The 16,841-nt window shown below is 48.1% G+C and overlaps 2 protein-coding genes across 2 annotated transcripts in view; both read left to right on the top strand.

The window, feature by feature from the left end:
• LOC308590295 (uncharacterized protein) overlaps nucleotides 1-3,092 on the top strand; it is a 155,099-nt gene extending 152,007 nt beyond the window's left edge. Inside the window, exon 7 of the mRNA XM_081200209.1 lies at nucleotides 377-3,092. Coding sequence (XP_081056335.1) covers nucleotides 377-764 — 388 coding nt within the window. The 3' untranslated portion in view covers nucleotides 765-3,092. The remainder of the gene's footprint in view (nucleotides 1-376) is intronic.
• Nucleotides 3,093-3,690: 598 nt separating this feature from the next.
• The window catches only part of LOC308590354 (uncharacterized protein), a 64,548-nt gene continuing 51,397 nt past the window's right edge, over nucleotides 3,691-16,841 (top strand). Inside the window, exon 1 of the mRNA XM_081200348.1 lies at nucleotides 3,691-3,810. The gene's annotated coding sequence lies outside the window, so the exon portion shown is untranslated. The remainder of the gene's footprint in view (nucleotides 3,811-16,841) is intronic.

The following is a 16,841-nucleotide window of genomic DNA, read 5'->3' as shown; positions in this document are numbered from 1 at the left end:
CAAATTAAACGTTTAAAATCCGATTCTCCCGTATCAGCTCTACTCACGGGTAATTACTTTAGAGTCGAATTGTCCACAGGAAAAAGTCAGTGCTCTCCAGCAACAGCTATGCGGCGTCGTTCCGTGGAAGAAGCAGACGATTCGAAGCACCGCGCCACTCACCCCACGTCGCTCCGGGTCCCCGAAATCGGGTTCCCCCCCGAGTAGGGGAGACGCAGAAGGTGCCCACCGAATCCCACGTTCACAGGCTTCTCCCGCCTGTGATTTTTGCGGGTCTCCGCCTTCGCCGCAGCGGTACAGACCCAAATTCCCACGGAGTAAGTTCCTCACGATCAGAGGAACTCCGCCATTGCCGGAGGCACCAACCCGGAAGTCAACAGGAACGAAAGTCTCACAGCCCATCACAAAATACATACAGGGGAGAAACCCTCAGAACCCTCAGACAACTCAGAATCCGACCGGGAGGACGTGCACTGAGTGCAGCAGCGCACATAAGCCGCACGCCCACCACGACAGCCTCGTCCGGAAGACGGGAACTGCGCAGGTTGCGGGGAGAGCCACAAGCAGAGGACTTGCCATTTCCGCAACGCAGAATGCCGACAATGCAGAAAAGTGGGACACATCGCCCGGGTGTGCCGTGCCTGCCCTACCCAAAGCCTCAAACAAGATGGCCGACCCAAGAGTCCCAGACCCCGTGGTCTGACACACCAAGGCAACTCGACGAAGACCACAGACTGTCAGGTATACCAGTTGCTTCATTCTAATGCGGACAAAATTTACATCGAGGCACAGATAGAGGCAGCCCCGTGCCGCCTGGAGCTTGATACAGGCTCAACCCTGTCCATAATCTTGGCATGGACATTAAGGAATTGTGTCCCAGTGGCGGCTCCAAGTTAGGCCAGCCCCATTCACCCTCCGGAAGACTTCCACAAATGCAAGGTCCCCACGATGGGGGTGGGAACCTTCAATGTACAATATCGAGGGCGGAAGTGGCAGTTGAACTTGATCGTGGTCAAGGGGTGCTACGTTAGCTTACTGGGGTTGGTGTGGTTTGGGCCACTGGGGCTAGCCATCACCGGGGTGAACCGCACCAGCTCCCACGTGGATGTGGATGCCATGTGCAAAGAGTTTCCAGAGGTTTTCGATGGGGCATTGGGGTGATATACTGCCCTGCCCCTCCATTGGCCTACAACTAGACCCCACCATACGACCCATCAAGGTCAAGGCCCACCAGGTCCCATTCGCCCTCAAAACCCCGCATTGACGAGGAATTAGACTGGCTCATTGAGCGAGGAGTGCTTGAGCCTAATGCCCCCGAGAAACCCCAATCATCACACCCGTCAAGCCCAATGGCTCAGTCCACATCTGCGCAGACTACAAATGTACCATAAGCAAGGCCCTTATGGCTCATGCATACCTGGTGCCAATGGTCAGCCATGTCCTCGCCACCCTGGTGGGGTTCTAAGAGTCCACCTGATCGGGGACAAGGTGGGGACTATTTGCGACGCCCCTGCACCTAAGGGTAAGGCAGAACTCCAAGCCTTCTTTGGACTATTGAACTTCCGGATGATTCCTGGGGGGGAACTGCAAGGAGGGCTGGACAGAGGAATCCCAAGGGGATAGCAGAAGGGTGAGGCCCATAGAGCAGGAGGAGCGGGTAAGGGAGGCAGAACTAGGAAGTCCAGAAGTGACCGAGGCTGAGCAGCCACAGGAACCAGAACCACAACTGAGTGGACCAGCAGCATCCAACCCAATGACCCCGTCACATCCGGCAGCCCTGGAACAAGAGCCAGAACCAGGAACCCCTACCGAGAGACACCCAAGACCACAAGGCATACGTAGCTGACTGGGATACTTCAACGACTAGGAATGCTAACCTCCTGGGCGCAACGGGAATGTAGAGGGGAGGGGGGTTATGTACTAAGCTTGGAGCCTAGAACAAAAGGCAAGTAGGATCCTAGAATGCAACAACTGATTGGCCTGCAGGAAAAGACCAATCAGGCTGCAGGAGGGAAGCAGAATCAGCCAATCAGATGGGACTAATTGTGTAAATAATGTAAATAAAAGCCGGAGGTTGGGGGGGGTGCAATTAAATCACTGTTTTACAAGCTGCAATAAAGAGCATGAAGTCACTACAGGACTCCTGAGTAGATTTCAGAGAATCTAATGCATCTTTGATTGGGATTGTCCAGCAAGGAGATTGGAGATGGTTGCCAGTCAAAGGGTAGTTTAAGACACGGGGGGGGGGGGAGACCTCCTTGTGAAAGGGGGGGGGCAGTTTTGGGAGACATTCCAGCCGTGGCATTGGCAGCCAGAAGAGGAATCCTGGAAGAGGACACTCCAGCCTCATCTGGTCCAACCCCTGCCATTCAGGAACCCCGGTTCTTAGTCCCGCCAGCTCCCTTGAACTGAGCAACTCAGATGCCTGGAGCAGCGCCCCGTTGGAGAGCAGCCTTGGGTCGCCTCTGGAGCTGGCTGGACCTTTTGGACGGCTGTTTCCATCCCCCCTGCCTTCTGCTGGCAGGCCCGGTTGGGAGTTGTAGTCCAAAGCCCATTGAGGGTGCCTGGTCCTGGAGGTGGTTTTCAAGTTGGAACTATGTTTTGACCCTTTGCCAAAAGGAGATGCCACAAAGTGTGTGTGTGAGGGGGTGTGTCTTTTCAGTGCCAGGATACAAGGTGCTCTCTTGACCCGGGAGCCCAATCCCTCTCCCCCACCCCTAGAAAAGGGGGTCTTCCCCTCATCCTCTCCTTGCAGGACCCCCTTTTCCTTCCTCGGAACCAACTCTCTCTCAAGGGACCCTGGAGCCAAAGCCTTGCAGAGTTTTACTTCTCAAGCAAAGGGGGGGAAGGAATACATTCTTGTTGCTCTTGAGATGTCCAGAAATCTCTTCTCCTGGTTTTTAGCACCGCAGGCCTGCTGTGATGGGCTTCCTTGTCCCCCTTGCCACTGAAAAAGTCCATTTAACTGCCTCTTTGCCGATTGTTACGTTTAATTACTTTTTCTAAGGTAAAGATGTTACGCTGCATCTTTGAGACACTGCACTTAGTGCTGCTTTTTCTCTTCCGGGTTTGAATAAAACTTCATCTGTGGACTTTTTGTGTGGTCCTTTCCTGCTGCTTGATATACAAGGGGCGCTGAGTGATTTCCTTGTCCGTGGCATTTCCAGCCCCCCTTTTTCTCCGGGGGCCAGAGACATGGTTCTCCCCCGCAGCCCCAGGCAGAGAGAGGGGCTCCTCTTCCGGGACACGGGTTCCCCCTTCCCACGCACACGGCCCTCCTCTCGGCCCGGGGCCCCGCACCCTCGCAGGCCCCCCTCTTGCTGGGACACGGCTCTGCCCCGCAGCCCCCCCAGGAGCCCCCAAGAGAGACACCCCCGGGTCCCCCATCTGGCCCCCCAGGACCCCCTCTCCCCCGCCTAGACGCCCCTTTGCAGCCCCAGGCAGAGAGAGGGGCTCCTCTTCCGGGACACAGGTTCCCCCTTCCCACGCACACGCGCCCAGGCTGGCACCCTGCCAGGCCCCCCCAGGACCCCCTTTTTCTGGGACAAGGCTCACTGCCCCGCAGCCCCCCCCGAAGCCCCCAAGAGAGACCCCCATCTGCCCCCCCAAGACCCCCCTCTCCCCCACTGCGGGCCCAAGTGCGGCCTCTTCCCCTCAGAGGGAGCAGCTCTGCGCCACGCCCCCTGGCACCCAGCTGGCTTCCTAGAGAGGAATAAAGGGAGGAGGCTCCCCAGAGCACAAGCTCCGCCCCCATCGGGCTTTTGTCTCTCTGCTCCGCAAGTGCTGCCTGGGGGCGCCTTCTGGGATCCGGTGAGTCGCCTTGGGGAGATGGGGGGTCCCAGGGCTGCAGGGGAGGGTCCCCCCAAGAAGACCCCTCTGGGGCCCTGGCTCCTGAGAGAGAGAGAAGGGAGCAGGGCGAGCTCCGCTTTGCAAGGGCTCAGAAGAACAGCCACGAGGGCCAGGGAGTCATGATGAGGGACCCCCAAAGTCATCTAGCCCACCCCCAGCCAGCCAGGAATCGTCTGCCCAGCCTGGGGCTCGAACCCAGGGGCCTGAGATCAAAGAGACTCATGCTCTACCCACTGAGCTCTGCTGCCATTTCTGGAAGAGTGAGAGAGAGAATGTGAGCTTGGTTTGCTCCACCTTGCAAGGGTTAAAAGGAACTGAGCTGCATTCCTAGAGAGGACAGGGAATAATGGGGGGATGAGGTCCTCCCAAGCAAATGCCCCTCCGTCCCTCCCAGGATCCTCCCTGCAAGAGGGGGAGGGGGCTTTCATATCCTCTGCAGGAGCTGCCTTCCATCTCGCAGTGCGCTGTTAGACCCATGGAACTCCCTGCCACAGGAGGAAGAGATGGCTTGAGAAGAGGATGAGGCCCATTCAGGGAGGAGCAGAGGGCTAGCGATGGCTCCAGGCCCCCCAGTGGGAGGCAGCCATGCTTCTGAAGGGGGAGAGAGTTGCCCTCAGAACAAAGACAGAAGTCTGTCTTCAGAATATGGGAATATGGTGCTTGAACTCCGAGTCTGGGCTGTGATTCAGACTCATCCATGCTGGCCCAGAGAACATTTCTCTTCTCCTGACTGTGTATCAATCTGGGAGTAGAAGAATGCATCTCCTTTTGCTTTTGTTGCAGGAATTTATGTATAGGTTGGGTGGGTTGCCCCTCCAGCAGATATCATGCATATGCAACTCATTACCAAAATCAGCACAATCACTTTTGTGATTTGTCCCCACAAAACACTTCATCACAGTTTCTTCGTATCTATTCAAAGGGCCTTTGCTGTACGATACCAAATGTAAGAATTCCGTGATAAATATATGTACTGGCTCACTGGGAAAACTTCAGAAATTCCTATAGACACGTGAGCTCAGCTCCTCAGCAGCCCCTCTGCCTGAGTGATAATCCCTGGCATCCTGATACCTGAGTGCCAGACAGGTAGCCATTCCAGAAACAATAAACCCAGATGAAGACAAAAGGGTGGGATGAACTTGGCTGGGAAACAAGGAAATGTAAATGTCCCTTTTGTTACACTTGATGGGTGTTTGGTGGAGGGCAAGGGGAGGAATGGGGCAGCGTCCAGGATGTTCAGATTCCTGCCACAAGACCTCCCCTTTCATGATGTAACCATGATGTATGAGTGATGTAGTTGGGGGGGGCGTAACATGAGGATTAGCAGCTAATAAAAGTTTGGGGGCTCTTTTGTTTGGGGCTTCCATCTTGTTCCACCTTGTGGCAGGTGGGAGTCCTGTAGCGACAGTCTTCAATAAAGACCAAGCCGACTGGCTGCTGTTTTGCTCTCGTATTCCTGGCTGGGGTCCTTGTCTTTTTGTCCAAGGGAGCCCTCAGATTTCTCTGTTAACACTTTAAAGGATTCTCTGGCACCTCTCAGTTGGCCAGGCAGAACTTGGCAGAAGACCTAGGGACTCCTTCCGATCTCCTGGGAACAGAGATGGATGAGCAAGACTCAGCTGGCCCTGAAGCACGAAGAGGCCATGCCATGGAAACAGGGAGCAGTGGGGGATTCTGTGAAAACTCTGTGCAGAAGATCCTGGGTGAGGAGGACACCCTCTGCTCAGAGGTGCAGAGCCAGCAGCTCAGGCAGTTCTGCTACCAGGAGGCCAAAGGACCCCGAGAGGTTTGCAGCCGACTCTACCACCTTTGCCGTCAATGGCTGAAGCCAGAAAGGCACACAAAAGCTGAGATGTTGGACCTGGTGATCTTGGAGCAGTTCCTGGCTGTCCTTCCTCCAGAGATGGAGAGCTGGGTGAGGGAATGCGGAGCGGAGACCAGTTCCCAGGCGGTGGCCCTGGCCGAAGGTTTCCTCCTGAGTCAGGCAGAGGAGAGGAAGCAGGCAGAGCAGCAGGTGAGAGAGACTTTCCTCTGGATACTCCCAAGGGGCTCCAAAGAGGAGGGAGAGTATTCCCAAATCATTTCCTAATGGCCCATCCTTTTTTGGAAAGCATCCAAGGAATGATATCAGACAGCCCTAAATTGTTTGTGTCCTAAGTCATTCCATTTCTAATCTACTTTTTTTGAATCCTTGTTGCTCTTTCAGAGGAAGGATCCGTTAGCAGAAATGGGTCCGGATTCCTCTGAGGCAGAGAAGACTCCCTTGGACTCCAGAGAGAGGCCTCTGGGTAAGGAGGAAGGAGTCCTTTCTCCGTCTGCTCACAAGTTGTGGATTCTGAAGCTAATCTGTGAATTCTTCTCATCTTTGGGGAGAGGTCACAGGGGACCAAGAGCCCGGTGTGTGTGTATTTTTGCACAACTAGTATGTCAAATGGGTGCAAACGTCCACATTTACATGGCAACTCCTCCTTGTTTGAAGGCGCACCTGTAGTTTTCCTTTGGAGTGAAGCATGCGCTCTCGGCTTCCCACTTACCTTCTTCTCTCGCAGGAGACGGAACGAGGCCAGCAAGACCTGCTTGTCCATCTTTTCTTGGTGGCGGAGGGGAAGCTGCCCCTGTGGACCCAGAGCAGGTAGGAGGAAGGGGCCATGTGGGGAGAGAGGATGTCATGGACTGGTGGACACAGAGGAATGGTGGGAGGAACCGCCAAGGAAGGAGGGTTGAAGGCTCAAATAGGCTTCTAAGCAGTTCACACCCCATACCAAAGAGTGGCCAGGATTCACCCCATCAGTCCCACAATGGGGCTTTCCCCCTCTCATTCCCCTGTGCACCTTGGAGATGTCTATAGGGCTTCAGGAGGGTCCTCCCCACCCGGCCAGAACAGCACAGAGGGAAAGAAGAAAGGGGATCCTTCCATGTGGAAAACGGGAATGTTTGTGCATATGATCTGAAGAATGATTTGAATAACACCATGTTCTTTTTTTCATAATTTTTTTTCATTTTCTAATTAAAACGCATTCATATTAGTAACAAATCAAACCAAATCTTTCCATGTTCAAATATATATATATATATATATATGCAGGTTTTGGTGTCTTCGGGTGTCTTCCCGTGTAAGAGTTGGGGTGTCTAGGCGACGTTTCGACGAGGTCTCACTCGTCATCTTCAGGCTGGTGCTTTCGGCTTCTTGTTACTGGAACAGAGCAGGATCTCAGTGTTTGAGTTCCTATAAATACTGTTGAGGGGGTGTGGTGTATAGCCTCCAACGTTCTGGGCAGAGAGGAAGTTCCCAGGTTAGTGTGCCTTTTCTTCTTTTGTTCATTAATTACTTGAGGGATATCTTGAGTGATTTCTTGAGTGATATTCTGAGTACCACTTAGGAGGGTCATTAGGTGTGGATTAGTTGCTAAAGCTTTCGTGTCTTGACCTCTTGAGCTTGTGAAGAGTTTTTCTGAGAAGATGGCTGTACTGCACTTAGTTGTGCTCTGGCTTGGCTTCGTGTATAGGGGCGAGCTGTGGTTTTGTGCCCTGTGCCAGCCAGATCTGTGTAGGGATTGCAGGGGGGTGCAGCATCCGGAGGTGCCACTATGGTTTGGCTACTGGATGGTATCTGTAATTTATCTGTGGAGAGGGTCTGGGTTTGGGTCTGGTGTGGTTGATTGGAGATGGCGTTCTGTGTGCCTCTGGTTCTGGTGTCGGTTTTTGTGGGGAGGGCTAATTTCCAGATGTCTGGCAGGCGGGACGTGTCGTCACGCTTGTTCATGTTGTGAGGGTGTTTCTCTATCTCGATGGCTTCCATGATTATTCTCTTGTGGTGATGTTCCATGTTAAAGAGCAATTTGGAATCTGCAAAATTAATTTCGTGTCCTGTTTCTTTCATGTGTTGGTAAAGAGAGGAAGTTTTTTCTTCTTTTTTGACGGCATTCTTGTGTTCTGCGATACGTGCATTTATTCGTCTGTTTGTTTGTCCAATGTACGTGGCTGGGCAGACTTTGCAGGGTATTTCATAGACCCCTTGGTTTTCTAACTGGATTTTATCTTTGGGGTTTCTGAGGATATTGGCTATTTTTTGGTTGGTGCAAAAGGCTGTTTTGATATTGTGTTTATGGAGGATTTTGCTAATTTTATCTGTAGTGCCCTTGATATAAGGAAGGAGCCTCCTTCCTAAGTGGTACTCAGAATATCACTCAAGAAATCACTCAAGATATCCCTCAAGTAATTAATGAACAAAAGAAGAAAAGGCACACTAACCTGGGAACTTCCTCTCTGCCCAGAACGTTGGAGGCTATACACCACACCCCCTCAACAGTATTTATAGGAACTCAAACACTGAGATCCTGCTCTGTTCCAGTAACAAGAAGCCGAAAGCACCAGCCTGAAGATGACGAGTGAGACCTCGTCGAAACGTCGCCTAGACACCCCAACTCTTACACGGGAAGACACCCGAAGACACCAAAACCTGCATTCCTGTACCCGTGAAAATCTACGAAAGCAAATATCTCACCTCTACGGGGAGGAAACCTTCCAGCTGACAAGAACCTACGAGAAACTAGAAATCCGAAGAGCCACCATCTTATGTGATCTCTTGTTCCTACGCAACTGCCGAGACAACAACTTAATTCCCACATGCTTCCAACTTAAATTCCACTCTAAAACCCCAGCTACCGAAAGGATCCTGAAACGAACTGAACTATCCCTAATCAGAAACGAACTACATAAGAAAAGATACCTACTAAACCAAACCAACAAAGATCTGCTCACTCTTCACCTCAAACTCTGTAACAAAATCCACCCTGCACTCTGGGACAAATGCAAACAACTAGCCGTTTGGAGAGCTGAAACTGAGTCCTCACATAAGACAGACACACACACCAACAAACTCCACAAACTAGAGAAACGCCAGAAGCCCAGCCACCCTCCACAACAACCCATGAAACAAACAGTACATAACATATCAGACAGGATCCTCACCTCAACTGAAACCAAAGTACTCTCCAAAGGTTTCAACTTTGCAGTCGCCCCGAGACGCATCCCCACGGAAAACATCATATGCGGAGTCGAAGCTAGCCTAACCAAAATCAACCCAGATGAAGCCAATAAAATCAGACTTGAAGTCACCAACATCCTCTGCTCCAGCAAACCACCCAGAAGCAATTTACACAAAGAAGAACAGAAAGCACTCACCAACCTGAGGAAAGACAACAACATAATCATTCTCCCAGCAGACAAAGGTAATGCCACTGTTGTGATGAACACATCGGACTACCAAGCAAAACTATCAAATCTACTCCAAGACCCTACCTACCAACCTATAAAAACAGATCCCACCACCTATCTGGAAAAAACCACCAAATCCAAAATAAAAGCCTCTCCTATCAGTGAAGAAATCCAGCTAAGAATCATCCCCAGAGAAAAATCATCCAGATGCCCCAAACTCTACGGTCTCCCCAAGATACACAAAGAAGGAACACCACTCAGACCAATAGTCAGCTCCATAGGCTCACCTCTACAAAATCTCGCTAAATTTCTCGCTAAGCAACTTCAGCCCTATGCAGAATCTATCGCTTCACACGTTACAAACTCCTTCCAATTCATAGAAACAATAAAGAAGCAAAACCTACATCCCGATGACCTACTTGTGAGCTTCGATGTTGTATCTCTCTTCACACAAGTGCCCATTAATGAAGCCTTGACAGCCATTCAAAACAAATACAATCCCCCCGAATACATCCTGGACCTGACCAACCACTGCCTAACCAACACGTACTTCATCCACAATGGACAAAGATACAAACAGATAGAAGGAGCACCTATGGGATCACCCCTCTCACCGGTCATCGCAAATCTGTACATGGAACACTTTGAAACCAATGCTTTAGACAAGTCAGAACACAAACCCAAACTTTGGCTCAGATATGTTGACGACACCTTTGTAATTTGGCCACACGGGAAGGAAAAACTAGATAGCTTCCTCACACATCTCAACAGCCTACACCCCAAAATACAATTCACTATGGAAATAGAAGCCAACAACCAACTTCCCTTCCTTGACGTCCTAATCTACAAAAAACCTGATGGCTCCCTAGGACACACTATCTACCGGAAAAAAACACACACCAACCGCTACTTACATGCACAATCACACCACCACCCTGCACAAATAAACTCCGTAGCCAAGACTCTCATCTCCAGAACCAAACGCCTGGCTGACAAAGACCACTTGACAACTGAGTTACAGAATCTCTCAAATGTGTTAATCGCCAACGGATACCAGCAAAACAGGGTTACGAAACTAATCCAAAAAGAAACACCCCCCAAAAACCAAGACACAGAAGAAAACAATGGCATGGCCCTCCTTCCTTATATCAAGGGCACTACAGATAAAATTAGCAAAATCCTCCATAAACACAATATCAAAACAGCCTTTTGCACCAACCAAAAAATAGCCAATATCCTCAGAAACCCAAAAGATAAAATCCAGTTAGAAAACCAAGGGGTCTATGAAATACCCTGCAAAGTCTGCCCAGCCACGTACATTGGACAAACAAACAGACGAATAAATGCACGTATCGCAGAACACAAGAATGCCGTCAAAAAAGAAGAAAAAACTTCCTCTCTTTACCAACACATGAAAGAAACAGGACACGAAATTAATTTTGCAGATTCCAAATTGCTCTTTAACATGGAACATCACCACAAGAGAATAATCATGGAAGCCATCGAGATAGAGAAACACCCTCACAACATGAACAAGCGTGACGACACGTCCCGCCTGCCAGACATCTGGAAATTAGCCCTCCCCACAAAAACCGACACCAGAACCAGAGGCACACAGAACGCCATCTCCAATCAACCACACCAGACCCAAACCCAGACCCTCTCCACAGATAAATTACAGATACCATCCAGTAGCCAAACCATAGTGGCACCTCCGGATGCTGCACCCCCCTGCAATCCCTACACAGATCTGGCTGGCACAGGGCACAAAACCACAGCTCGCCCCTATACACGAAGCCAAGCCAGAGCACAACTAAGTGCAGTACAGCCATCTTCTCAGAAAAACTCTTCACAAGCTCAAGAGGTCAAGACACGAAAGCTTTAGCAACTAATCCACACCTAATGACCCTCCTAAGTGGTACTCAGAATATCACTCAAGAAATCACTCAAGATATCCCTCAAGTAATTAATGAACAAAAGAAGAAAAGGCACACTAACCTGGGAACTTCCTCTCTGCCCAGAACGTTGGAGGCTATACACCACACCCCCTCAACAGTATTTATAGGAACTCAAACACTGAGATCCTGCTCTGTTCCAGTAACAAGAAGCCGAAAGCACCAGCCTGAAGATGACGAGTGAGACCTCGTCGAAACGTCGCCTAGACACCCCAACTCTTACACGGGAAGACACCCGAAGACACCAAAACCTGCATTCCTGTACCCGTGAAAATCTACGAAAGCAAATATAGATATTGATACGGAATGGAAGGGGGGGGCTCCTTTCCCCCTTCCTTCTAAGAACATCCGAGGCCCCGCTTATTCCTATGGCCCCGCTTTAGCCAAGGACCTCCTGTTACAATGTATCCACTCTGTTTCTGCTTTTGCCCTATAGTACAGAATGGGTTTGAAATCATTGAAATCTTTAGAAATTGATATAAAATCAACCGTAACTCCGATTTCTTCGCTCTCAGTGTCATTCAACTCAGTTCCCCGTGGACTCCATGATGCTATCCCTACTTCCATAATCCCCAAAGCGGCAGGTCACGTACGCAGGAACTTCTTAATTTGCCAAGCCTTCCCTCTAGGCAATATTAGGTGGCAGACGATGCATATGTCTGACCCATTGTCTTGCCACCACCGGTACTCAATAAATGTGTATCTATGTATATTTCCCGCTCTGCATATCCCCCCTCCCTCATCCGAAAATGCTAATTAATGTAATCCCACCTTTTCATAATGTATTCATGACGTGTAAAGTATATTCATGATGTAACTTGTGAAACCCAACCTTCCCATAATGTATTTGTGACGTTTCATGCACTGTATTCTGGGATATGGAGGGAAATTTCAAAAGTTCATGTCACCCCTTTCTCTGGGTTCAATCTCGCCTTGAACCTGTTGCGCAATAAACTTGGATCTTCTGCAGTTTGCTCCTGCGTCCGGCTGAGCTCATTTTCTTCCGCAGGGACCCACGGACTTAGTCCGATGAGCTGGGTGGCAGAGTAACCCCGCACCCAGATTTTAGCCGTAACAGTTGGCTGCCCAACGTGGGGCTTGTGGTTCTCCCGAGCTGCTGACTGGGGGCCCCGAAATCTTCAGCCGGCTCCGGGCCATTTTGCCTGGGAAGATCCTTTTGGACCCCCAGCCATCTTCCGGGCGGTAATCGAAAGCCCTAGGAGTTCAGCCGGGGAGCAAAAGAGGGATCCAGCTGGCTTATTCATCGATCCCGGGATCATCATAGAAGACGCGTGAGTATAAGGAAAAAGGAAAATCCAGTGCACTGGTGGGAAGGGGGTGGAATCTCCTGGCAACTGAATTCTCTGCCCTCCTCTCTATCGCTCCTTCTTGCCTTTCTCTTGGTCCGGTTAGTGAGAGAGACCGTGGACCGCTGCTCAACCCGAAAGGGGGGTTCTGAGCTCTATCTCTTTTCCTTAAAATCTCCAGCCAGCCGCACCAATTGGGAGTCCGAAAGTAAGACGGTGAGACCCGGCTTGGAAAGACAGCCGACTTTCCGCAACGGGCATCCCAGTTGAAAGCAAGGGGTTGGAGCTCTCTTTCCGAACTTCCCGAGCGCCCTTACGGAGGGGGCAGGAAGGGGTCTGGCTTTCTATCCCAATCCCAGCCGCACTGGTCGGTGCCACGTAACCGTGCGTGAGCCCGCTTCCAAAAGCAAGGGGGATTTTCAGTTCGAAATTCTATCCAGGGACCACCCGATCTGGCACCGCATGGCGCGGGCGTCCAGTAGGGCCCCTTTTCCTGAGATGTGACGATAGGTAGGAGGTTGCCAGGAGGGATAGCCCATGAGGAATTGGGCAGGACCGGCAGAGTGGAAAGAGACCCCAGGTTATAGGAAATAAGGAAATAAGGAAATAGGAAATAAGGAAATAGGAAAGGGAACGCAAGGAACCGGATAGCTAGAGCTCTCTAAAACCCACTAAGGAAGTTGCCAGGCAACTAGAAGCCCCTTCTCCTCTTTACTATACGTCCCTGTACTAAGCATACCAAACCCCTAGACATACCAATCCTAATCAACCCCTCTTTTTTCCCCTTCTCTATCCCAGACACCCCCCCCCCCAAAAAAGGGAAAAGCAAAAAAGCAACAACAGCAACGCATGCATCTATAAAGGGGTACCCAGTCAACCAAGCGTTGTGAGCCCTACCAGTCTGATTACCTGGTGGTGTGTTTGAAGAGGCAAGGAGGCTCATAAAACCATGTGGGACCTTCCTACTAATTTCACTTAATGAAGCCAAAGGTAGTGGCCCATCTCCTTGCAATAACCAACTAAAGGATGAGAATATATATGTTTACATGTTGTCTGTTATGTGTGTTGTCTGTTAATACATATATGAGAATATGTATGTTTACATGTTGTCCGTTATGTGTGTTGTCTGTTCCTTCTGTCTCTGGCAGACTGCCTTTCTTAAGTGTGCATAGTTTAAACTGCAAGCTTGCTTCAAAATTTAAATCTAAGGAAGCCATGCTGGATCTTAGCAGTCCTAAATAAGAGAAAATGAGAATGAAGTGTGCAAATGTTTACCCCACCTCTTGCCTTGCCCCAACTTTTGAGATTGTGAGTCTACAGTCTTATTTTGGAAGGTGCTGATAACCTAATGTTTCTACTGCAAAAGCCTAGTTGAGCCAACTGCTCTCAAGCTAAAATGCAGTGTATGTATTTCATTAAGCATATGCCTATGAAAGTATGGTGTTCCTTCTAAGAAAAATATCTGAGTCCAGTTTTAACTTTGATTTGGTTGGACAGAAGAGTTATTGTAAGGCTCCTGATATCAGTCTCTATAAGACTTCCTGGCCTCTTTTCTTAGAAAATGCCCCCCCCCCTTGTTTCATTCTGTCTCTTTCAGGGTTTTTTTCCCCCCCTTCTCCTTCTTATTCTGTGCCAGGTAAATTTACTCCTGAGTAAGCTTCCTTTAAAGGAAACTGCAAGGGGGGGGCATAGATTAGGCTTACTATTGCTCTGCAAGTTCAACAAAATTGTCAAATCTATGGCTGTTGTAATTATTTGTGAGTGGTCATATCAATTGAATTAACTTTGCTTTATAAAAGATCCTCTCCCTATCTTAGGAAAAATGTTAACTTCAATCTTCCTTTAAAGATAATTTCTATAGGTATGTGTGTGTTTCTGGTAGTACAAATCTTGCTATGAACCCTGTATTTTAGGGTTGGACTAGATGACCCCAGGTCCCTTTCAACTTTCCCAATTTGTGGCTGATGAGTTGAAATTCAGCCCAGGTTGGCTCTTTGTTTTTTAAAAGGTGTGATGAGAGGTGAAAGCCATGATGTTTGAAGCAGAACTGGTGATATCAGGCATTTAAGTGATTACAATGTTTATCATTTTGTCTATTATTTACAAAAATCAGACTTAAAAGTCTACTCAAAGTTTAAGCACATACAAATGGATAATCAAGTAGAATTAGCCTTGACCAATCCATTTGTCTGCAAATGGTAAGGCCGAAATGACTGAGAATGTTTAAAAAAAAAAATTCCTATGAATTCTAACTCTCTGGCCATTTTTACTCATAAATAAGAGAGCGGTTGATTGTTCCGCGAATGGCCAGAGGGATATTAGCCCTTTCCTGTACATAAAGGAAGCTTGGGCTGAAATCGCTAGCTTTGGTGAATACTTAAATTGCTGAGTTTCTCTTTTTTGTTTAAAATCAAACCCTGTTTTCAAAATCTACTCCATACCCTTCCCTTCCCTTATTCAAATGTTAATTTAGCCAAAGGATGCAACATTTTCAATAGTACAAAAGGTTTGCTGAGACATGAACTCTGCACATGCACAGAGGCTAGATCAGCTAAAGAAGAGAGAGAGAGAGAGAGGACGGGGGGGGGGGGACTGTAAGGAGGGAGAGGAGGTTTCTTCCAAATGTAAAAGAAAAGTCAGAACCATTGAGGGAAATCACCCTTAATCTGTCTTTGCTCCAGGGACTACTTAAGACAAAAGGCTACAAAAAAAGAAAAAAGAAAAACAAACAAAAAAAAAAAAACCCATCAAAGTCAAGAGCTTCCCCCCTCAATGGGAATTTTAGGAACAGCATTTCCTGACAGGCTTCTCACATGAAATAATTTTCCCTTTTAACAGGATATGTGAACCCCGATAACAAAGTGTTTGTCCCTTTTCCTCCCACAGCAACTTTCTTTCTGTTCTGTGAAACACGTCTGAGTGACTTCCATCTCTTTGTGGCTTTGACACTTTTTTTAAAGTTACAAATAATCTGTTTTCATTTATTTAATCCGTTTCTCCATTATGTCTATGAAGTTAATCAAAGCACAATCAAGCATTGTTTGTGGAATGGTACTTGTTTACCTTTGGCCTGAGCATCTCTTATTAATTCTGTCATTTTGGCTAGTGCAAGGTACTTGCACAACTTTAAATTGCCATTCATTTTTTCCTTGGTATTAAGTCATTTTCCAGTATTGTCCTATTAATATTCTAGCCGATGTTGTCACATCAAGAAACACTCTTTTATTTTCATTGTTACTTCAGATTTCTTAAAATTGTGTGTCTTAGCATTTATTTATTTTTCGTTCCTCATAAGTCATTGTGTGTGTTTCATTATTATTTTAACCTTGTATTTTTTTTTACAGTTCTCTTTCCCTCCAAAGTGAAGGAAAGCAAACAAACTTGGCAGATAATAACAGTAGTTATAGGAAAATGTGATAATAATATTGGAATGAATGAAACGCTTAATTCGCTAAGATTTTATTATTTGCAACTTCCAACAGAAACCGAAGGACATCCTTTTCGCCTTTTGCCCCCTCCCTTTTCTAACTGTCTTTAAGCCCCCAAACCCTGCCCCTTACAGGATATCACTTCTACAGATGTGCAATGATGAAAAGCAGCAACAACCCCTCATGGCTAAGGGGAGGAGTTGAATTGCAAGGACATTTTCTCACTTTTGAACCTTAAGACTGTGCTCCAGGATTCAAAAGATACATGCATAGAAGATCACAATTGTGTCAAGATATGTAACTGATATTTAATTAGTTTGTTTTGTATTATGTGTTATTATGTAAGAATGTTGAAATGTGTCTGACAGTGTGATTTCCACAAAGGGGGGCAATTTTTGTGTGTAATTGTTTTTATGTCTTATTGCTTACACACCAATGGAGAATTCTCATGCATTTTATACTTTCTAATAGCTCACACTATTGTGTAATCCAATGTTTAGATCAACTTATAACCACATTTAATTGTTCCACCTGGCACCCTGCCAACTTTCCCTATCCATTTTAAAATGTGTTAAACCTCGTTTTGCCAAGGACAAGCTTCTGGATCCATAAAACACCAGGTACATGAAGGTGCATATGCTTTGGTTTAGCAGGAATGATCCCTTATACAGCTAAATTGACTTATTTGGACAACTGCCCTTGTTAAGAATGGTTTTCTTTTAACAGATTGGTTTGAAGAGTTGAGAACCATGGGGCAAGATAAATTCGAATTGGACTCAGTTTGAATTGGGCACGTGTATCCAGGCTGCAATTAGCCTTTTGGTCCTTTAAGTGCAAGTGAGCAACCCCCATGCGTGCAAAACCACAGCCTATAATAGAATCCCATAGGAAGGCCAAGGCCAAGGCATCTCCCTCACGAGATGCCCAACCTGCGCCAGCTATGGTGAATGCCAGGCAACATGGTTAAATGAAAGCCCCGAGGGGATTCAACAGACAGGATGTGTTGCTGTAGCACTATGTCAGTGTGAGACCACAGAAGAGCTAGCTTGACACCTGAGAAATACACAAAAATGGCGGAGGACAAA

The sequence above is a fragment of the Podarcis bocagei genome (assembly GCF_964188305.1).
Source record: "Podarcis bocagei genome assembly, chromosome: 7".
Taxonomy (NCBI): domain Eukaryota; kingdom Metazoa; phylum Chordata; class Lepidosauria; order Squamata; family Lacertidae; genus Podarcis; species Podarcis bocagei.
This window is presented reverse-complemented; position numbering and strand designations above follow the sequence as displayed.